Here is a 24,714-nt window from a genome sequence, read left to right on the forward strand (position 1 = left end):
GGGTCCGTGCACACAATGATGGGAGTCCTGTGCGCTCCTCATGCTGCTGTTAGCTCTACAATGTCTAAACCACCTTCCACTGTGCTGAAGCTCCAGGTAATGTCCTGTGGTAAGTGTGTCACAGTGTGCAGAGCTGATGTCCCTGTAGTACTTGGCCCTGCTGTGCTGCGCACCGTTTGATGCCCCAGTGCTGCGCACCATTTGCCGCCCCAATGCTGCACATCATTTGCTGCCCCAATGCTGCGCACCATTTGCCGCCCCAATGCTGCACACCATTTGCCGCCCCAATGCTGCACACCATTTGCTGCCCCAGTGCTGCGCACCATTTGCCGCCCCAATGCTGCACATCATTTGCTGCCCCAATGCTGCGCACCATTTGCCGCCCCAATGCTGCGCACCATTTGCCGCCCCAATGCTGCACACCATTCGCTGCCCCAATGCTGCACACCATTCGCTGCCCCAGTGCTGTGCACCATTTGCCGCCCCAATGCTGCACACCATTTGCCGCCCCAATGCTGCACACCATTCGCCGCCCCAATGCTGCGCACCATTCGCTGCCCCAATGCTGCACACCATTCGCTGCCCCAGTGCTGCGCACCATTTGCCGCCCCAATGCTGCACACCATTTGCCGCCCCAATGCTGCACACCATTTGCCGCCCCAATGCTGCACACCATTTGCTGCCCCAGTGCTGCGCACCATTTGCCGCCCCAATGCTGCACATCATTTGCTGCCCCAATGCTGCGCACCATTTGCCGCCCCAATGCTGCGCACCATTTGCCGCCCCAATGCTGCACACCATTCGCTGCCCCAATGCTGCACACCATTCGCTGCCCCAGTGCTGCGCACCATTTGCCGCCCCAATGCTGCACACCATTCGCTGCCCCAATGCTGCACACCATTCGCTGCCCCAGTGCTGCGCACCATTTGCCGCCCCAATGCTGCACACCATTTGCCGCCCCAATGCTGCACACCATTCGCCGCCCCAATGCTGCACACCATTTGCCGCCCCAATGCTGCACACCATTCGCCGCCCCAATGCTGCACACCATTCGCTGCCCCAATGCTGCACACCATTCGCTGCCCCAATGCTGCACACCATTCGCCGCCCCAATGCTGCACACCATTTGCCGCCCCAATGCTGCACACCATTCGCCGCCCCAATGCTGCACACCATTCGCTGCCCCAATGCTGCACACCATTCGCCGCCCCAATGCTGCGCACCATTCGCCGCCCCAATGCTGCACACCATTCGCTGCCCCAATGCTGCACACCATTCGCTGCCCTGATTCTGCGCACCATTTGCTGCTCTGAATTTTCTGCACCAATACTAGTGACCATAACATACGATCTATGGTAAAGAGTGATGATGGCGTTGCATAGATCGCAGTGGAGTGTGGTCGTAGACTGTGTCCCCTCTAGTCTCTAACCACAGGTGACAGCAGGTGGATGACATTGTGCTCTGTGCAAGCAGAACAGTGTTTCTCCAGCGCTGATGTAGTCCAAAACGTAAGTAAGAAAAAAAGTAACTTTTAATAATCCAAAGTAAAAAACATAGATACAGGATCTCTTTTGGTGTCCAAGCATATTCATGTTTTATTCTTTGGATTAAGTTATTTTTCATCTTCCTTACGTTTAGGACTACATCAGCGCTGGAGAAACACTGTTCTGCTAGCATTTAACTTTTACTTCCCAGACTAGGACTTCTCAGGGCGTCGCTCTTGTGCTCAAACAAGGTGCATTCATCGGAGGTGAGCTGACTTTTTCCTGTTCCACTTTGTACATTGTGCTATGCTGCCCTGTGTGTATGGTCGCCACAATACAGCGACAGTCTAGTGTATTCATGAGCCCCTGCCCTCCCCTCACTGCATGAGTGACAGCTGCAAGCAAAGTGTCTGCTCTGCTGCAGAATTCATGCAAACGCTGGGTAAAAAAGCTGCCCGGGAAATGACGTGTGCTGGGGATTTTAAACTGGAAGGTTTTTTTTTTTTTTTTTAATGCTTATTTAACTAATGTTCACTAATTTCAGAGACCATCTGCCCACTCCGCCGCCCTTCTGCCATAGCTGCGGCCTTCTGCGTACTCTTCTGCCGTAGCTGCGGCCCTCTACATACTCCTCTGCCCTTCTGCCGTAGCTGTGACCCTCTGACCGCTCCTTCACCCTTCTGCCATAGCTGCGACCCTTTGACCGCTCCTTCACTCTTCTGCCATAGCTGCGACCCTCTGACTGCTCCTCAGCCTTTCTGACGTAGCTGCGACCCTCTGACTTCTCCTTCACTCTTCTGCCGTAGCTGCGACCCTCTGACTGCTCCTCAGCCTTTCTGACGTAGCTGCGACCCTCTGACTTCTCCTTCACTCTTCTGCCATAGCTGCGACCCTCTGACTGCTCCTCAGCCTTTCTGACGTAGCTGCGACCCTCTGACCGCTCCTTCACCTTTCTGCCGTAGCTGCGACCCTCTGACCGCTCCTCAGCCTTTCTGCCGTAGATGCGACCCTATGACCGCTCCTTCACCCTTCTGCTGTAGCTGCGACCCTCTGACCGCTCCTTCACCCTTCTGCTGTAGCTGCGACCCTCTGACCGCTCCTTCACCCTTCTGCTGTAGCTGCGACCCTCTGACTGCTCCTCAGCCTTTCTGCCGTAGCTGCGACCCTCTGACCACTCCTCAGGATTTCTGCCGTAGCTGCGACCCTCTCTCACTGCTCCTTCACCCTTCTGCTGTAGCTGCGACCCTCTCTCACTGCTCCTCTGCCTTTCTGCCGTAGCTGCGACCCTCTGACCGCTCCTCAGCCTTTCTGCTGTAACTACGACCATCTAAATGCTCTTCTGCCCTTCTGCGGCCCTCTGCGTGTTCCTCAGCCCGTTTATCGTAGCTGCTGCCCTATGCCCGCTTTTCTTCCCCATTTTTTTTTCCAACATCATCATCTTCAAGAACGGACTGATCAGTCACTGTCTGATGCATCTACCCAAGGCCATTATCACCAGTGGTTTTAATGTTATGCCGCTGCTGCTGCTGTGGGTCATGTGCTGCAACTATTTGCCAAATATAAGACTGTGATGTACAGGAGGTGTCCTCAGAGCCACAGGTCAGGAGATAATGGGAAGTGTTAGTATTAAGGACAAGTGCAGTGATGCTCTGCGATGCGTGACAGTGGATACCGAGCAGGAGAGGCAGCGACATAATGAGATTGGATGGAAGTGGAAGGCTTGTACTGCAACTCCCACCATGTCCTGTTAGCCAGCGACTGCTGATGATGCCTGGCTATGTAGTACAGAGGAGGATGTCCTAGGGCAGAGACTCTATTAGTGAGCATAAGGAGCAGAGATGCCAGAAGGGAGACCTGGAGGGAAGAGTAAGGGTGGCACCTGAGGCAGAGACATGGGAGGGTCGGCAGGGGGCACTGCACTGCGGTGCTGATACTGATAACTGGGGGATTGGTATTTAAGCAGTTTTCTGAGGGTTGAACAGGGCAGCTTGACCATAGGCATATTAGTACAGATGACCCTTGTTATGGGGGATCTATGGGGGCACTGTGATGTCAGTGTCATGTGGTGAGTGCTGTGCTCCTGGCGGTTCCTCTCCTGAGTGATGGGCACAGCATCTCTGACCGGCTGCCCAAGGCTTGATGACCTTGTGTCGGAGAAGGAAGCTCAGGGTGGTGATGTGGGGGTCTTGTCTGGTTTCCATGGAGACGATTCCAGTATAGGTTACCAGCAGCTCTTACACAGGATGTTTTGTGTCATTAACCCACTAAGACCTGAAACTATCAGCACCGATAATCTGCACGTAGCTACTTATGTCTGCCGTTCCTGTACTGTGATGAAGTGGTGTAACAAGGGCGACCGGGGTGGTAGTCCTGACCGAGTTCACCCACAAAACACAGTCCACAGACACCCTGGCCCCTTGCACATGCAATACAGGGCTGTCACAGCCTTTTCCCCAGGAGTTACCTTCTCTTCTCTGGTCACCATAGTCCAGGCAAATAAGGGTCTGGAAGGCAGCTGTACTCCAACAGGGAAAATAACTTTTATTCAACATGGATGAAAGGTGGACAAAAAGACAACTTTAACACTGGCTTCCTGCTCTCTCCCTGACTGTGGCAGCGACCGTACCCACAATGACCACAGCAGCCGAAGTTCACAGTAGTCCAATCGCTGGAATCTGGGCATCGGAGACCCCTTCAGCGAAGGCCCTGTCCCAAGTCCCGGGGCCTGAATTGTAATCCTTCAGTCCTTGTGAATCTTTGATCCGGGGAAACAGATCTCTCCCATCCGGAAGTCTGGCAGTGCCCCTTCAGTAGCACATGTCTGCCCCGGCCAATGTATCCGGGCTCACTGACTGTGGACAGCCAGCTTCCTCCTCTAGATGCTGCTGACCCAGCCCACAAAATGAAACTAGTTTCTTTCACTAAGCTAACATACAATTTGCAAAGATGGTGAAACATTATCAGACATTACAAACACAGCACATACACTACATTACACACATTGCACAATACAGAAACAACAAGACATTAATAAACAGGCACATAATATATGTACATAAGAGTGCACGATGGGGGTCACACTGAAAGAGGAGAGGGCGCAACTGAGGGGATCTGCCAACCCCTTACACTCGCACAATGGCTGTGATCGCGCCAATCTGGCACTACTGAAGTTTATTAGTCACTAACAGGGTGGTGAGTGTTGGTGTTGACTGTCTGCCGGAAGAGGGGGTCGCCATCTGGATTTCTGTTATGACCCCAATGGCGAGGGTCTCAGAGGAACGTGGAAGTCTGCAGAATACAAAAATCCAGCTCATAGGGCAGTGGTAACTGGGTTGACCATATATCTACTCCTAACGCCAACACTAGAAGTAGCCGGGGATCATTCCTACGTTGATTCTAGATGACACGCGCCAGCCGGAGAATCTAGCTACCCCTAGTAGAGGAAAACAAAGACCTTTCTTGCCTCCAGAGAAGGGGACCCCAAAGCTGGATAGAAGCCCCCCACAAATAATGACGGTGAGGTAAGAGGAAATGACAAACACAGAAATGAACCAGGTTTAGCACAGAGAGGCCCGCTTACTGATAGCAGAATAAAGAAAGGTAACTTATATGGTCAACAAAAACCCTATCAAAATCCACACTGGAAATTCAAGAACCCCCGAACCGTCTAACGGTCCGGGGGGAGAACACCAGCCCCCTAGAGCTTCCAGTAAAGGTCAGGATGTAGATTTGGAACAAGCTGGACAAAAATACAAAACCAAAACAAATAGCAAAAAGCAAAAGGCAGACTTAGCTGATATAACTGGAACCAGGATCAGTAGACAAGAGCACAGCAGACTAGCTCTGATAACTACGTTGCCAGGCATTGAACTGAAGGTCCAGGGAGCTTATATAGCAACACCCCTAACTAACGACCCAGGTGCGGATAAAAGGAATGACAGAAAAACCAGAGTCAAAAAAACTAGTAACCACTAGAGGGAGCAAAAAGCAAATTCACAACAGTACCCCCCCCTTAGTGAGGGGTCACCGAACCCTCACCACGACCACCAGGGCGATCAGGATGAGCGGCATGAAAGGCACGAACTAAATCGGCCGCATGAACATCAGAGGCGACCACCCAGGAATTATCCTCCTGACCATAGCCCTTCCACTTGACCAGGTACTGAAGCCTCCGCCTGGAGAGGCGAGAATCCAAGATCTTCTCCACCACGTACTCCAACTCGCCCTCAACCAACACCGGAGCAGGAGGCTCAGCAGAAGGAACTACAGGCACAATGTACCGCCGCAACAAGGACCTATGAAATACATTGTGAATAGCAAACGACACAGGAAGATCCAGACGAAAAGATACAGGATTAAGGATTTCCAATATCTTGTAAGGCCCAATAAAACGAGGTTTAAATTTGGGAGAGGAGACCTTCATAGGAACAAAGCGGGAAGAAAGCCATACCAAATCCCCAACGCGTAGTCGGGGACCCACACCGCGGCGGCGGTTGGCAAAGCGCTGAGCCTTCTCCTGTGACAACTTCAAGTTGTCCACCACATGATTCCAGATCTGCTGCAACCTATCCACCACAGAATCCACACCAGGACAGTCAGAAGGCTCCACATGACCCGAAGAAAAGCGAGGATGGAAACCAGAGTTGCAGAAAAAAGGCGAAACCAAGGTGGCGGAACTAGCCCGATTATTAAGGGCAAACTCAGCCAACGGCAAGAATGTCACCCAATCGTCCTGATCAGCAGAGACAAAACACCTCAAATAAGCCTCCAAAGTCTGATTGGTTCGCTCCGTCTGTCCATTAGTCTGAGGATGGAAAGCAGACGAAAACGACAAATCAATGCCCATCCTACTACAAAAGGATCGCCAGAACCTGGAAACGAACTGGGATCCTCTGTCTGACACAATATTCTCAGGGATGCCGTGCAAACGAACCACGTTCTGGAAAAACACAGGAACCAGATCGGAAGAGGAAGGCAGCTTAGGCAAAGGAACCAAATGGACCATCTTGGAGAAGCGATCACATATCACCCAGATAACGGACATGCCCTGAGATAGCGGAAGATCAGAAATGAAATCCATGGAGATATCTGTCCAAGGTCTCTTCGGGACAGGCAAGGGCAAGAGCAAACCGCTGGCACGAGAACAGCAAGGCTTAGCTCGAGCACAAGTCCCACAGGACTGCACAAATGACCGCACATCCCTTGACAAGGAAGGCCACCAAAAGGACCTGGCCACCAGATCTCTGGTGCCAAAAATGCCCGGGTGACCTGCCAACACCGAGGAATGAACCTCGGAAATGACTCTGCTGGTCCACTTATCCGGGACAAACAGTCTGTCAGGTGGACAAGACTCAGGCCTATCAGCCTGAAATCTCTGCAACACACGTCGCAGATCCGGAGAAATAGCTGACAAGATAACTCCATCTTTAAGAATACCAACAGGATCAGTGACTCCAGGAGCATCAGGCACAAAGCTCCTAGAAAGAGCATCGGCCTTCACATTCTTTGAACCTGGTAAATACGAGACAACAAAATCAAAGCGGGAGAAAAACAATGACCAGCGGGCCTGTCTCGGATTAAGGCGTTTAGCAGACTCGAGATACATCAGATTTTTGTGATCAGTCAAGACCACCACACGATGCTTAGCACCCTCGAGCCAATGACGCCACTCCTCAAATGCCCATTTCATGGCCAACAACTCCCGATTGCCCACATCATAATTTCGCTCGGCAGGCGAAAACTTCCTAGAGAAAAAGGCACAAGGTTTCATAACAGAGCAACCAGGGCCTCTCTGCGACAAAACGGCCCCTGCCCCAATCTCTGAAGCATCCACCTCAACCTGAAAGGGAAGTGAGACGTCAGGCTGGCACAAAACAGGCGCCGAAGTAAACCGGCGTTTCAACTCCTGGAAAGCCTCCACGGCAGCAGGAGCCCAGTTAGCTACATCGGAGCCCTTCTTGGTCATATCCGTCAAAGGTTTCACAATGCTAGAAAAATTAGCGATAAAACGACGGTAGAAGTTAGCGAAGCCCAAGAACTTCTGAAGACTCTTAACTGACGAGGGCTGAGTCCAATCAAGAATAGCTCGGACCTTGACTGGGTCCATCTCCACAGCAGAAGGGGAAAAAATGAACCCCAAAAAGGGAACCTTCTGTACACCAAAGAGACACTTAGAGCCCTTGACAAACAAAGAATTTTCACGCAAAATTTTAAAGACCAACCTGACCTGCTCCACATGCGAATCCCAATTATCAGAAAAAACCAAAATATCATCCAGATAAACAATCAAAAATTTATCCAGATACTTCCGGAAAATGTCATGCATAAAGGACTGAAAAACTGAAGGCGCATTGGAGAGCCCAAAAGGCATCACCAAGTACTCAAAATGACCTTCGGGCGTATTGAATGCGGTTTTCCATTCATCACCTTGCTTAATGCGCACAAGGTTGTACGCACCACGAAGGTCTATCTTGGTGAACCACTTGGCACCCTTAATCCGGGCAAACAAGTCAGACAACAGCGGTAAAGGATACTGAAATTTGACAGTGATCTTATTTAAAAGCCGATAATCAATACAAGGTCTCAAAGATCCGTCCTTTTTTGCCACAAAAAAGAATCCCGCACCAAGAGGGGAAGAAGACGGACGAATATGTCCTTTCTCCAGAGACTCCTTGATATATGAACGCATAGCGGTATGTTCAGGTACCGACAGATTAAACAGTCTTCCCTTAGGAAATTTACTGCCTGGGATCAAATCTATAGCACAGTCACAGTCCCTATGAGGAGGCAGTGCACTGGACTCAGACTCACTGAAGACATCCTGATAATCAGACAAATACTCCGGAACTTCCGAAGGCGTAGAAGAAGCAATAGACACAGGCAGGGAATCCTCATGAATACCACGACAGCCCCAACTTGAGACTGACATAGCCTTCCAGTCCAGGACTGGATTATGGGTCTGTAACCATGGCAGCCCTAAAACAACCAAATCATGCATTTTATGTAAAACCAGGAAACGTATCACCTCGCGGTGTTCAGGAGTCATGCACATGGTAACCTGTGTCCAATACTGCGGTTTATTTGCTGCCAATGGTGTAGCATCAATACCCCTAAGAGGAATAGGATTTTCTAATGGTTCAAGAGTAAACCCACAGCGCTTAGCAAATGAGAGATCCATGAGACTCAGGGCAGCACCTGAATCTACAAACGCCATGACAGGATAAGATGACAGTGAGCAAATCAAAGTTACAGACAGAATAAATTTAGGTTGCAAATTACCAACGGTGACAGGACTAACAACCTTAGCTATACGTTTAGAGCATGCTGAGATAACATGTGTAGAATCACCACAGTAGTAGCACAAGCCATTCCGGCGTCTATGAATTTTCCGCTCATTTCTAGTCAGGATTCTATCACATTGCATTAAATCAGGTGTCTGTTCAGACAACACCATGAGGGAATTTGCGGTTTTTCTATCACATTGCACCGAAATAGGTGTCTGTTCAGACAACACCATGAGGGAATTTGCGGTTTTGCGCTCCCGCAACCGCCGGTCAATTTGAATAGCCAGTGCCATAGTATCATTCAGACCTGTGGGAATGGGAAAACCCACCATAACATTCTTAATGGTTTCAGAAAGGCCATTTCTAAAATTAGCGGCCAGTGCACACTCGTTCCAATGTGTCAGCACGGACCATTTCCGAAATTTTTGGCAATACACTTCAGCCTCGTCCTGCCCCTGAGACATAGCCAGCAAGGCCTTTTCTGCCTGAATCTCAAGATTGGGTTCCTCATAAAGTAAACCGAGCGCCAGAAAAAACGCATCAAGATCAGCCAATGCCGGATCTCCTGGTGCCAGCGAAAAAGCCTAATCCTGAGGGTCGCCCCGTAAGAACGAAATAACAATTTTTACTTGCTGAGCAGAATCTCCAGATGAACAGGGTCTCAGGGACAAAAACAATTTACAATTATTCACGAAATTCCTAAACTTAAACCTGTCTCCGGAAAACAGTTCAGGAATCGGTATTTTAGGTTCTGACATAGGATTTCTGATAACATAGTCTTGTATGCCCTGCACACGAGTAGCCAGCTGGTCCACACTTGTAATCAAGGTCTGGACATTCATGTCTGCAGCAAGCATAGCCACTCTGAGGTAAAGGGGAAGAAGAAAAAAAAAAAAAAAAAACTCAGAATCTTCTTTCTTATAATCCCTCTTCTGCAATGCATTAAACATTTAATACTGGCCTGGCAAACTGTTATGACCCCAATGGCGAGGGTCTCAGAGGAACGTGGAAGTCTGCAGAATACAAAAATCCAGCTCATAGGGCAGTGGTAACTGGGTTGACCATATATCTACTCCTAACGCCAACACTAGAAGTAGCCGGGGATCATTCCTACGTTGATTCTAGATGACACGCGCCAGCCGGAGAATCTAGCTACCCCTAGTAGAGGAAAACAAAGACCTTTCTTGCCTCCAGAGAAGGGGACCCCAAAGCTGGATAGAAGCCCCCCACAAATAATGACGGTGAGGTAAGAGGAAATGACAAACACAGAAATGAACCAGGTTTAGCACAGAGAGGCCCGCTTACTGATAGCAGAATAAAGAAAGGTAACTTATATGGTCAACAAAAACCCTATCAAAATCCACACTGGAAATTCAAGAACCCCCGAACCGTCTAACGGTCCGGGGGGAGAACACCAGCCCCCTAGAGCTTCCAGTAAAGGTCAGGATGTAGATTTGGAACAAGCTGGACAAAAATACAAAACCAAAACAAATAGCAAAAAGCAAAAGGCAGACTTAGCTGATATAACTGGAACCAGGATCAGTAGACAAGAGCACAGCAGACTAGCTCTGATAACTACGTTGCCAGGCATTGAACTGAAGGTCCAGGGAGCTTATATAGCAACACCCCTAACTAACGACCCAGGTGCGGATAAAAGGAATGACAGAAAAACCAGAGTCAAAAAAACTAGTAACCACTAGAGGGAGCAAAAAGCAAATTCACAACAGATTTCACTCTTTGGTTGGCCCTCGAAATGTTGATGTCTATAGGAAAAGTAACCATGTTGGAGAGCTCCTTTGTGTTAGAATTGGGGGCTGCGTCAATAGTTCGTCCCCTGGCCCAATACTACATTGTCTGCAGGAAAGATCAATGGATCATCATTGACCTTTGATTCCAGCGTCAGTATGCTGCACTTAAGTCCCCATTCTCCTGTGTCTGATCACTGATAAACGTTCCCGCTGCGGAGCTGTCTTTGATCCTAAAAGCCTCCATCTGGTTTTTATATAGAAGCAGTGGGTTAAGCAGCCATGTATTTACCTTGGCTCGGAGATGCCCAGGACAACAGGACTGTACCCATATAAAGCCTTTGTCACAGCAGCTGCTGGCAGTCGGACAGATCTGCCGCGGCCCAGTGACCGTACATTTATTTATCATGGCAGGTTTACCGGCCCAGAATAAACAGGATGATGGATTCCAGCTCCCATCGGACATATACGAGCTCTGCTCAGTCTCACTGCGACCCCAGACAAAAGTGTGACCCAAAAGTATCACATATCCAGGTGTACCTGAGCCCATCATGTGTGATACGGTCTTCTGAGCCAGTGTAGAGATAGTAAGAACTCATGCAACTTGGTTTCTTCTATCCTCTGGATGTCACCGTTATTGTGATGAGGCGTGGAGGTTGGTGTCGGGGCACTGTGGATGCCGCCGTTATTTTGTGGCACCGTGGAGGTTCATGTTGGGGCACTGTGGAACGCTGTGTGAATGTCGTCGTTAACTGTGAATGTTGCCGTTGGTGTACTGGCTCTGTCAATGTCGCCATTATCGTGGGGTGTCGCGGAGGTTGGTGTGGAGGCGCTAGTCCTTACAATCCTGTGGATGTAATTTTATTGGTTATGACCCAACAACTATCTAATTTGAAATCCAAAGGCAGCAACCTAATGAAGACCAAATCCTATAAATTGAGGGTGCGAAATATCTCAAGGAGAAGCAACTGTAACATATCAGTCATGATAATATTAAAAAATAAGGAAGCGAAACGCGCGTCGGGGCAACAGCCGTACACCAGGGTCACGCCCCACGTGGGTAAGCACTATATTGTAGTTTGTGTTTGAGGACAAAATATCATATGTTTTTCCTGGTTATACATATTGACGTATAGTTGTTTTCATGACTTTGAAGCTTTTGTGGGAAACATTTGTGGGAACACTGTGTACTTTGCCGCTTTGTGGCTCTTCCACATTATTCTTAATCTTGCTTCTTGTCCAGGACTGACTTTTGCTGTTCTTTCATGGCATATGAAACTATTATTCAGGGTCTTCATTTACATCTTGCATATTACCACCCATGGTGACGTCCTACTTTGTGTCCTCACCATTATCCCACTAACTTGTTTGTTATAGTGATATTATCTGTCATTGAAATGATTTTATATTGCTTGTTTAATAAAAATTGTTTTTTAATATTATCATGACTGATATCTTAGCGTTGTTTTTCCTTGGGGAATTTTGCTCCATCTGTTTGTAGGATGTATTCATTTGGAAGTTGTCCCTTTAACTATAGAGATTATGGGTTTTGTGTATACCCATTTTCTCGGTTTTGCTTATAATGTAATGAAGGCTATTGGGGCGCTGCTTGTGGACAGATGTGAGCCCCATAATTCCTGTGACACTTAATGATGTGATGCCCCCCAGTGATGTATTTAGCTCCTGTGTATGTGTCCGTACAGAGCGGGTGGTGGGAGTATTAATCATGGTGCCGCTCACACGTCTGTGAACAAGGGAGCTGATTGTTGTGGGGTAGGGACCGGGACGCAGCTCTGAATCCATGGAACAAGGGCTCTCATTTATCAGATCTCTAAAGGTTATACAAGTAGGCGGAGCACACAACTTACACCGCACAGGACATGATGGGTAATTGCTGGCGCAATAACTTCAGCCAAAGCTTCAATAAAACACTGTAGAAACAGAGGGCACAGCATGGAAGGTGCACAACACTGGGTGGTCCCCTGACCCGACATGTACCCCATATGATTACTCTGGAATTAATTGCGGAGGGTGTGGGTCTGCGGCATAGTATGGATTACAAGGCGTAGTGCGCATTACCAGGCGTAGTGCGGATTACCAGGGCGAGGTCCGTAGCCGATTGATGGACCATTGGTGCGCCCTGGTTCCTGTATTGAGCTCATCCCCCCCCTTGCCTGAACATACTGATGTAGTTACAGTTCGTCCTTTGTTCGCCCCTCCTATTTTTTTCTGCTTAAGCCAACATAACATTTTTAAAGTCATCATACATTTTTTACTTTCTTTTACATTTTTATGTAACTTTAGTCCTAAACTCAACCTTCGCCACAACCCTGACAGTGCGTATTGGTGTCCTGACTCATTCGACAAAGTGGGGAAAAGGGGGCAACGGTCACTCCATATTGCTCACGTCCTACCCCAGTGATGGAGGGTAAAGTATTGTGCTCCGGGCAGCGTGTCCAGGCACATAGTAAATCCTTGTTTGGGTTTTTTCCTCCATGTTTTCCACACCTGATTGGATGTCTGTGTTGGCATCTGGGTCCTCGCGCTTCATTAGCTGTCAGGATGGCAGATTACATAACGTAGGTTTCACAGATGCTGCCGCCGTTCTCAGGATGACCTCACTAATAATGCCATCCGCTCAAACCGAGACGTTCAGAAATAGCCATGCGCTCAGTGCAATGAATTCCCTTTACAGATCTATTCTCCATTTTCAATATGTCTGCTTGCAGTCAGGGAATGGCAGTGTTCTTCATATGAAAAAAAAGCTTGCAAAAATCTGAGGGTTTGTTATAATTGTATCCAGTCTATAGAGGTTTCAGCAGAACCAACATCCGGCAATGAAGAAAGTCAGCTCTTGGTTCTCTCATTTGGTGTCACTGAGCACCCTGGTGTCAATCAGCTGTTAGAAAGTCAGTGGACAAATGTTGTGAGATAGTGATTTTGGGTCCCTTGTTCTGTCAGTGTTTTTGGCAGTGGTGGGTCAGATCCCTTGATAAATCCTTTTTGAGATAATTTATTCACTTCATTAGTAGTAATTTCTTAGTGGTTTTAACTTGTTTACCGATTTTTCCAGACCCCTCTGCATTCTTCGGCCCCAGCTAACTCCACTAAGGTACTACCTGCGGAGATGTTCAGCTATGTCAACGAAATGTGGTGACCGACCTCCCCACCCGCGGTTCCCAGCTGCATGACCTGACTAGAGGCAGATCAAAAGAGGGCCGCATCCACAAGGGTTAGAGGTCCCCGAAATGCCACTGTGGGGAACAATAGGCAACCTCCAATTAAGGAGCAACAAACGCAAAATAATATGCAACATGAGGTAAAATAACAGTGCTAGGAAAAACAGAAATTCATTAAAAGCAGATTTCAGTCCCTTAGCACTAAGAACATTAAAGTACAGTATTCGTAAGTTCTGATGAAGGTCCAAAGAAAGCTAGGATGAGAACCAATGTGGCCACTGTTGCCACTCAGTTATCCCAGACTCATGAGTGACTGTCACAGCCATTAAACATAGGAGGAGACAGAGAGAATGGAGCTTAATAACAAATAGGGTTGATCGCCAGGAATGAGCATTCACGCGTGCGTGTGTGTGTGTGTGTGTGTGTGTGTGTGTGTGTGTGTGTATATATGTATGTGTGTGTGTGTATATATGTATATATAATATATATATATATATATATATGTATATGTACCTCATTTAAAGATTTTTCTGTATTTTCATGACTATAAAAATTGTACATTCACACTGAAGCTGAAGGCATCAAAACTATGAATTAACACATGTGGAATTATATACTTAACAAAAAAGTATGAAAAAACTGAAATTATGTCTTATATTCTAGGTTCTTCAAAGTAGCCACCTTTTGCTTTGATGACTGCTTTGCACACTCTTGGCATTCTCTTGATGAGCTTCAAGAGGTAGTCACCGGGAATGGTTTAATAAGTGGGATTACTTGCCTTATAAATGGGGTTGGGACCATCAGTTGTGTTGTGCAGAAGTCTGGTGGATACACAGCTGATAGTCCTACTGAATAGACTGTTAGCTGCTTTTTTCTTGCCATAATACAAATTCTAAGTAAAGAAAAACGAGTGGCCATCATTACTTTAAGAAATGAAGGTCAGTCAGTCCGAAAAATTGGGAAAACTTTGAAAGTGTCCCCAAGTGCAGTGGCAAAAACCATCAAAAGCTACAAAGAAACTGGCTCACATGAGGACCGCTACAGAAAAGAAAGACCAAGAGTCATCTCTGCTTCTGAGGATAAGTTCATCGGAGTCACGAGCCTCAGAAATAGCAGGTTAACAGCAGCTCAGATTAGAGACCAAGTCAATGCCACACAGAGTTCTAGCAGCAGACACATCTCTACAACAACTGTTAAGAGGAGGTTTGTGCAGCAGGCCTTCATGGTAAAATAGCTGCTAGGAAACCACTGCTAAGGACAGGCAACAAGCAGAAGAGACTTGTTTGGGCTAAAGAACACAAGGAATGGACATTAGACCAGTGGAAATCTGTGCTTTGGTCTGATGAGTCCAAATTTGAGATCTTTGGTTCCAACCACCGTGTCTTTGTGTGATGCAGAAAAGGTGAACGGATGGAGTCTACATGCCTAGTTCCCACCGTGAAGCATGGAGGAGGAGGTGTGATGGTGTGGGGGTGCTTTGCTGGTGACACTGTTGGGGATTTATTCAAAATTGAAGGCATACTGAACCAGCATGGCTACCACAGCATCTTGCAGCAGCATGCTATTCCATCCGGTTTGCGTTTAGTTGGACCATGATTTATTTTTCAACAGGACAATGAGCCCAAACACACCTCCAGGCTGTGTAAGGGCTATTTGACCAAGAAGGAGAGTGATGGGGTGCTACGCCAGATGACCTGGCCTCCACAGTCACCAGACCTGAACCCAATTGAGATGGTTTGGGTGAGCTGGACCGCAGAGTGTAGGCAAAAGGGCCCACAAGTGCTAAGCATCTCTGGGAACTCCTTCAAGATTGTTGGAAGACTATTCCCGGTGACTACCTCTTGAAGCTCATCAAGAGAATGCCAAGAGTGTGCAAAGCAGTCATCAAAGCAAAAGGTGGCTACTTTGAAGAACCTAGAATATAAGACAAAATTTCAGTTGTTTCACACATTTTTGTTAAGTATATATTTCCACATGTGTTAATTCATAGTTTTGATGCCTTCAGTGTGAATGTACAATTTTCATAGTCATGAAAATACAGAAAAATCTTTAAATGAGAAGGTGTGTCCAAACTTTTGGTCTTTACTGTATATATACAATATGTATATATGTGTATATACACTGCTCCAAAAAAATTAAGGGAACACTTAAACAACAGAATATAACTCCAAGTAAATCAAACTTCTGTGAAATCAAACTGTTCACTTAGGAAGCAACACTGTTTGACAATCAATTTCACATGCTGTTGTGCAAATGGAATAGGCAACAGATGGAAATTATTGGCAAATATCAAGACAAACTCAATAAAGGAGAGGTTCTGCAGGTAGGGACCACAGACCACATCTCAGTACCAATGCTTTCTGGCTGATGTTTTGGTCACTTTTGAATGTTGTTTGTGCTTTCACACTCGTGGTAGCATGAGACGGACTATACAACCCACGCAAGTGGCTCAGGTAGTGCAGCTCATCCAGGATGGTGCATCAATGCGAGCTGTGGCAAGAAGGTTTGCTGTGTCTGTCAGCGTAGTGTCCAGAGGCTGGAGGCGCTACCAGGAGACAGGCCAGTACACCAGGAAACGTGGAGGGGGCCGTAGGAAGGCAACAACCCAGCAGCAGGACCGCTACCTCAGCCTTCATGCAAGGAGGAACAGGAGGAGCACTGCCAGAGCCCTGCAACATGACCTCCAGCAGGCCACAAATGTGCATGTGCATGTAGAAAAGCCGCGGAGACACCATCACGGGTTTCTCAACGCAAGCAATGAATAGCCAGGTCTTTCACCGGGAAGGAACAACCAAGGGAAGGGCAGCATCCAATAAAGGAAAACCACCTATGCCAAAATATGGTATCCATCCACAGACAGCTGTTTCGGGGTATTTGCCCCTCATCAGTGTGGAGTAGGAAACTGGCTATTAGGAGCAGTGCCTAGTGAAAAGGCTATAAACATAAGGATGAATGACCTCGGGGAGATCAAAATATCCAACACCGCGGAGACACCATCACGTGACACGTGATGGTGTCTCCGCGGTGTTGGATGTTTTGATCTCCCCGAGGTCATTCATCCTTATGTTTACAAATGTGCATGTGTCTTGCCGAACGGTTAGAAACCGACTCCATGAGGATAGTCTGAGTGCCCGACATCCACAGATGGGGTTGTGCTCACAGCCCAACACCGTGCAGGATGATTGGCATTTGCCACAGAACACCAGGATTGGCAAATTTGCCACTGGCGCCCTGTGCTCTTCACAGATGAGAGCAGGTTCACACTGAGCACATGTGACAGACGTGACAGAGTCTGGAGACGCCGTGGAGAGCGATTTGCTGCCTTCAACATTCTTCAGCATGACCGGTTTGGCAGTGGGTCAGTAATGGTGTGGGGTGGCATTTCTTTGGAGGGACGCACAGCCCTCCATGTGCTCCCCAGAGGTAGCCTGACTGCCATTAGGTACCGAGATGAGATCCTCAGACCCCTTGTGAGACCATATGCTGGTGCAGTTGTCCCTGGGTTCCTCCTAATGCAGGACAATGCCAGACCTCATGTGGCTGGAGTGTGTCAGCAGTTCCTGCAAGATGAAGACATTGAAGCTATGGACTGGCCCGCCCGTTCCCCAGACCTGAATCCGATTGAACACATCTGGGATATCATGTTTCGCACCATCCACCAACGTCACGTTGCACCACAGGCTGTCCAGGGGTTGGCGGATGCTTTAGTCGAGGTCTGGGAGCAGATCCCTCAGGAGACCATCCTTCACCTCATCGCATGCCCAGGCTTTGTAGGAAGGTCATACAGGCAACATACAAACACAACTGAACATAATTTCCTTGTCTTGAGGCATTTCCTCTGAAGTTGGATCAGCCTGTTTTCCACTTTGATTTTGAGTATCATTCCAAATCCAGACCTCCGTGGGATATTCATTTTGATTTACATTGATCATTTTTACGTTGTATTGCTCTCAACACATTCCACTATGTAATGAATAAAGATTTGCAGCTGAAATATTTCATTCAGTGATATCTAGGATGTGGTATTTTAGTGTTCCCTTTATTTTTTTGAGCAGTGTGTGTGTGTGTATATATATATATATATATATATATATATATTCACATGTAAAGCGCCATGGAATAAATGGCGCTACAACAATAAATAATAATAATATATACAAATTAGTGGCTTGCGAAAGTATTAACCCCCATTGGCAGTTTTACTTTTTTGCTACCTCACAACCTGGAATTTCATTTTTTTTTTGAGAGTTTGCATCAGTCCATGTGAGGAACATGCCTACAGCTGTGAACATTTGGTTTTCTTTTTATTGTGAAACAAACAACAAATAGGACAAAATAATAAATAATAATAATAAATAAATAATAATAAAGTGTCAGTGTGCATACCTATTCTCCCCCTGAAGTCAGTTCTTTTGCACAGCCTCCTTCTGCAGCAATTACAGCTGCAAATCACTTTGGATAAGTCTCTATGAGCTTTCCACATCTGGCCACTGGGAATTTTTGCCCATTCCTCAAAGGCCGGTTTCACACATCAGTGGCTCCGGTACGTGTGGTGACAGTTTTCTCACGTACCAGAGACACTGACTCACGTAGACACATTAAAAAGAATGTGTCTCTACACATGTCAGAGTGTTTTCACGGACCGTGTTTCCGTTTGAAAAACACGGAGACATTTCAGTGTTCGTGGGAGCGCACGGATCACACGGACCCATTAAAGTCAATGGGTCCGTGTAAAACACGTACCGCACACGGATGCTGTCCGTGTGCCGTGCAGGAGACAGCGCTACAGTAAGTGCTGTCCTCCAAGCGTGTGGTGCTGAAGCCGGAGTTCATTCCTTCCCCCCAGCAGCGTTCGCTGGAGATAAGGAATTAAAAATCATTGTTTTTTTATTTTTTGTGTGTTTAAAATAAAGATCCCGGTCACCGCCCGCCTCCCACCCCCTGTGCGCCTGCCTGCTGGAAATCAAATACTCACCCGGCTCCCTCGATGCTTCCTCTCAGCGCCGCAGCTTCTTCCTGTATGAACGGTCACGTGGTACTGCTCATTACAGTGATGAATATGCAGCTCCAACCCTATGGGAGGTGGAGCCGCATATTCATCACAGTAATGAGCGGTACCACGTGACCGCTCATACAGGAAGAAGCTGCGGTGCTGAGAGGAAGCATCGAGGGGGCTGGGTGAGTATTTTAACACCAGCGGGCGGGCGCACAGGGGGTGGGAGCGGGCGGTGACCGGGATCTTTATTTTAAACACACAAAAAATAAAAAAAACAATGATTTTTCATTCCTTCTCTCCAGCGAACGCTGCTGGGGGAAAGGAATGAATACCGGCTTCAGCACCAGATGCAGGGGACAGCGCTTATCTCTAGCCCTGTCTCGTGCACGGTCCATGTGGTACCCAGTCGGCACACGGCTGCCGCACGTGTGCCACACTGATGTGCCACGTGAGCACACGGACACGGATAACTCCGGTACCGATTTTTCTGGTACCGGAATTATCTGGACGTGTGAGACTGGCCAAAGCAAAACTGCTCCAGCTCTTTCACGTTAGATGGTTTCCTCTGGTGACCAGCAATCTTCAAGTCTGACCACAGATTCTAAATTGGATTAAGATCTGGGCTTTCACTAGGCCTCTCCAAAACATTTACACATTTTCCCTTCAGGGCCAGTTTTAGGCAAAGTGGGGCCCTAGGCAAAGTTTAAAATGGGGCCCCAAATGCTAACATATTGCACATCACACAGAAGCATTTCGGTTGTATTTACATGCGCTGATCTCAGGCAGCTAAACGAGTGTGATCAACAGTACTGAAGTCGTTGGACACTTGTTTCCCATCCTCTTTCCACTGTCTGAGAAAGAATGATGGGGACAGAACAATCACTAATAGATCACTAACAGATCACCAAACAGTATCATGTTATCAGCAGCCCATCTACAGTTTACACCAGCGATGTGCTGCTGAGAACAATGATTTTTATTCCGGCATAAACAATCCAATCACCCAATGAATGTGCAGCATTTTGCTTGTTTAGTATAATTCACCCCATACTCCTCAATATATTATAATGTGCACCACAGTCCTCCATATTGTAAAATGCACACCCCATAGTCCTCCATATAATATAATGTGCCCCATAGTCCTCCATATAGTATAATACACTCCTCATAGTCCTCCATATAGTATTATACATTTCCTATAGTCCTCCATATAGTATAATATAGTCCTCCATATATTAAAATATACTCCTCAGTCCTCCATATAAGATAATACACTCCTCACAATGCTCCATATAGTATAATGCATCGCCATAGTCATCCATGTAGTACAATTCACTTTCCATAGTATAGCGCACCCCATAGTTTTTCATATAGTATAATGTATTTCCCATAGTCCTTGATACAGTATAATTCAGCCCACATATAGTATAATGCAGCCACCACCTCACAGAGTATAATGTAGCCACCCCACAGAGTATGATGCAGCCACCCCAGAGTATAATGTATCCTCCCCATAGAATATAATGCAGCCCCCCATATAGTATAATGTAGCCCCCTCATAGAGTATGATGCAATCACCCCTCATAGAATAAAAATATAATACCCTATAGAATATAATGTAGCCCTGAACAGGATATAATACAGCCCACCTCCCCATAGAATATAATGTAGCCCCATTAAAGAGTATGATGCAATCATCCCTCATAAAATCTAATAAAGCCCCCCACAGAATATAATGCAGCCCCCATAGTATATAACACAGTCTCCTCCATAGAATATAATGTATAATGTACCCCCCCAAATATATAACACAGCCACATAGTATATAACACAGCCTCCCCCATAGAATATAATATACCCCCATAGTATATAGCACAGCCCACATAGTAGTATATAGCACAGCCCACACAGTAGTATATAGCACAGCCCACACAGTAGTATACAGCACTGCCCACACAGTAGTATACAGCACTGCCCACACAGTAGTATACAGCACTGCCCACACAGTAGTATACAGCACTGCCCACACAGTAGTATACAGCACAGCCCACACAGTAGTATACAGCACAGCCCATACAGTAGTATACAGCACTACCCACACAGTAGTATACAGCACAGCCCACATCCCCCTTCCCTCCCCTCCTCTCCCCTCCCGAGAATGGCCCCACAGTCCAGTAAAAAAAAAATAAAACACAAGCTCCTCACCTCTCCTCGTGCCCGCGCTGCTCCCTGCTCCTGTGTCGGCGGCTGCCGCCGCACTGCCTGGCACACCGTGAGTGCGCGATGACGCGCACCTGCAGTGTCAGAGGCAGAGCGGGGCATGATGGGAGAGGGAGCTTCAGGTGACGCTCTCTCCTCCATCATTGCTTTGAACTGTACCGGCAGACGCCGGTATAGTTCAATGCGGTGGGGGAGTCGGTGCTGGCAGCAGGCGGGCCCCTCTGCTTCACAGGGGCCCCATAGCGGCTGCGTGACTTTCTAGCTGGGGGCCCCTGGGGGAGCGGGGGCCCCAGGCAGATGCCTGGTCTACCTGTCCCTAACGCCAGCCCTGTTCCCCTTAAACCACTTGAGTGTTGCTTTGGCAGTATGGTTAGGGTCATTACATTGTTGGAAGGTGAACCTCCATCCCAGTATAAAATCACTGACAGACTGAAACAGGTTTTGCTCAAGAATATCCCTGTATTTCGCACCATCCATCTTCCCCTCGACTCGGACCATTTTCCCTGTCCCTGCTGCCGAAAAACATGTTTTCTCGGAGTAATGACCTGTGGCTGTTAGTTTGGCCCCAGACATAGCGTTCACCTTGGTGGCCAAAAAGTTCAATTTTGGTCTCATCTGACTACAGCACCTTCCTCCATACACAGGGCTGCCATCAGAGCATTACTGCCCTTACTGGCGTATGGGGCCTGATGAGCAGAGGGGGCCTGCAGCAGCAGGATCCTGCAGCTTCAGTAACTGATCGTGCGTCCTCCGACGCACAAACAGTTGAAATCTGTTGCTGTGCAGGAGATTCCTACCGCACGGCAACAGTTAACAGCCGCCAATCACAGGTTGGCAGATGACGTCAGCTCGCATGTCGCCGACATATGACGTCAGTGTCATGCGCCGGAACGACGCTGCGCGTCTCAGCCGAATCATAGGTGAGGACATTGCTGGAGCTCGGCCAGGCAAGGAAAAACTTTTTTTTTTAATATGTAAAGCCGCCATATGGGGCATATTATACTGGTATGGGGGGTGTATAATACTACTATGGGGGGGGGGAAGGGAAAGGGGATGCATTATACTATGGGGTAAGATACTTGTACTCAAGGCAAGGTGCACATAAAATTAGTATTTGGGGTTATATAAGTGTCACGTAAAAGGAGAATACCATCACCACTAAATGTGCACCGACAGACAGATACAAAGGAAAAATCGGAAATTTAAATAACCAACAAAGAAAGAAAACCGAAGGCATGTCCAATAATTCAATATATGAAAGAATTTATTAGGGAATATATAACAAAATGAAGTGGGGTGGGGGACAAAAAAAAGACAGAAGACAAAAAAAAGGGGGCACAACACGAGGAACAAAATTGATTGCAAATTAATATAGCAATAAGGCGGTAGGATAATAAATATTAGATATATATTATAAAACCACACTGGTCAAAAATTGACAAATGTATATACCGCCAGATGGGAATAAAATAGCAATCAAAAACAGTATAGCAATGTGCAAATGTAATAGCAATCAAAGACAGTATAGCAGTGTGCAAATGTAAGGTATCATATGTAAGATAAAGTGCAGGTGCAAATAAATATAGGGGGCAAAGACAAGGCAGCTACATAGAAATAATGTAAACAGCAGAGAATAGCATATACTGTATAGGTGCTGCTGACTTAAATAAGTCCAATGAATTGCCATCCAAACTTTTAACCTTAAGCACATGTAAGGAGTCCCCAGGATGTGCCCTACCCCGACGCACGTTTCAACGTCTGCCTTTTGTCTGGTATTTGTCCCCCACTCCACTTCATTTTGTTGTATATTCCCTAATAAATGCTTTCATATATTGAATTATTGGACATTATACTATGGGGTGCATTATATTGCTATGGGCCTGCTGCATTATACTATGGGGCGCATTATACTGCAATGGGCCTTCTGCATTATACTATGGGGTGCTTTATACTATGGGGCTGCTGCATTATACTGCTATGGGGCTGCTGCATTATACTATGGGGTGCATTATACTGCTTTGGGGCTGCTGCATTATACTGTGGGGTGCATTATACTGCCAGGTGCATTATACTGCCATGGGGCTGCTGCATTCTACTATAGGGTGGATTATACTGCTATGAGCCTATTGCATTATACTATGGAGTGCATTATACTGCTATGGGGCTGCTGCATTATACTAGGAGGTGCATTATACTACTATGGGTGCGTTATACTGCTATGGGGCTGCTGATGGAGAGACATGAGATAGGATTGTGTTGTGAATCCGCTTTTTGGGCTCCCCTGGTGGTTGCTGGTGGTACTGGTGACTTGTGTGTGCTTTTCTGTCTCAGTTCACCTGCTCCCATCAGTGTTTGGGAGTTTCCTATTTAGCCTTGCTCTCCAGTCATTTCCTTGCCGGTCATCATTGTAACCAGAGCCTTCGGTTGCATGTTCCTGCTACTAGTCTGCTGATCAGCTAAGTGGACTTTGTCCTTTTGTTTTGTATCTTTTGTCCAGTTTGCAGTTTTTGTTATTCTCTGTAGCTGGAAGCTCTTGCGGGCTGAAATTGCCACTCCTGTGTCATGAGTTGACACAGGAGTCTTAAAGTAATTTCAGGATGTTTTTTTGAAAGGGTTTTCAGTTGACCGTGAAGTCCTCTTTTGTATCCTTCTGCTATCTAGTAAGTGGACCTCTCTTTGCTAAATCTACTTTCATACTGTGTATGTCTTTTCCTCTTAACTCACCGTTATTACATGTGGGGGGCTGCTATCATCTTTTGGGGTATTTCCCTAGAGGTAAGCCAGGTCTGTTCCTTCCTCTACCAGGCGTAGTTAGTCCTCCGGCTGGCGCGTGGCATCTAGGAAGTCGTAGGTATGCTCCCTGGCTACTGTTAGTTGTGTGGTAGATTTAGCTCACGGTCAGCTCGAGATTCCATCACCCAGAGCTCGTCCGTTATTTTTGTGTTCTGATGTTTCCCTGCCATTGGGAATCATGACAGGATTGGGAGGACACATGGGATCCAGAAAGTGGGATATTATTACTGTAGGGGCTAAATAAAGGATATTATTTTTGAGGATGCTGTTTTCAGTGAGGGGGAGGAGATGTCCCATTACTGTGCAGGGCGACACCGTCGTTTTTTTCTTCATCTGGCGTAGTGTAGAGGTTGGGGAAAAATTGGGGAATGTACTCTAGATAACTGTTATTTTCTGCAGAAACGAGTCCTGGCTGGAAGAAGTGATGGTGGTGTACGCTGGATGAAGATGAAAAGCTAAGATGAAGGACTTCAACTAGCGACGTCACCAGTGAGTCAGTGTGTTGCCTGTGCACTGACACTATACATTGTATACTATATACAGAGCTCCTGTGTATAATGTCACTGGTAGTGTTGAGCGATACCTTCCGATACTCAAAGGTATCGGTATTGGATGGGATCGGTCGATATCCCAAAAATATCGGATATCGCCGATACCGATACCCGATACCAATGCAAGTCAATGGGACACAAGTATCGGAAGCTATCCTGGATGGTTCCCAGGGTCTGAAGGAGAGGAAACTCTCCTTCAGGCCCTGGGATCCATATTCATGTAAAAAATAAAGAATAAAAATAAAAAATATGGATATACTCACCCCTCCGAAAACCCTGGCTGTCACCGCTGCAAGCGTCTGCCTCCGTTCCTAAGACTGCAGAGCGTGAAGGACCTTCGATGACGTCACGGTCAGGTGACCGGTCACATGAGCGGTCACGGACCAATCACAAGACCGCGACGTCATCGAAGGTCCTTCACCCTCTGCATTCTTAGGAACGGAGGCAGACGCTTGCAGCAGTG

The 24,714-nt window shown here is 47.2% G+C and overlaps 1 protein-coding gene across 1 annotated transcript in view; it reads left to right on the forward strand.

The window, feature by feature from the left end:
• The window catches only part of LOC143770061 (sodium/potassium-transporting ATPase subunit alpha-2), a 126,341-nt gene continuing 101,627 nt past the window's right edge, over positions 1-24,714 (forward strand). The window contains exon 1 of the mRNA XM_077259304.1: positions 1-96. Within this exon, the coding sequence (XP_077115419.1) occupies positions 16-96 (81 nt within the window). The 5' untranslated portion in view covers positions 1-15. The remainder of the gene's footprint in view (positions 97-24,714) is intronic.

This window comes from Ranitomeya variabilis, chromosome 1 (genome assembly GCF_051348905.1).
Source record: "Ranitomeya variabilis isolate aRanVar5 chromosome 1, aRanVar5.hap1, whole genome shotgun sequence".
Lineage (NCBI taxonomy): Eukaryota > Metazoa > Chordata > Amphibia > Anura > Dendrobatidae > Ranitomeya > Ranitomeya variabilis.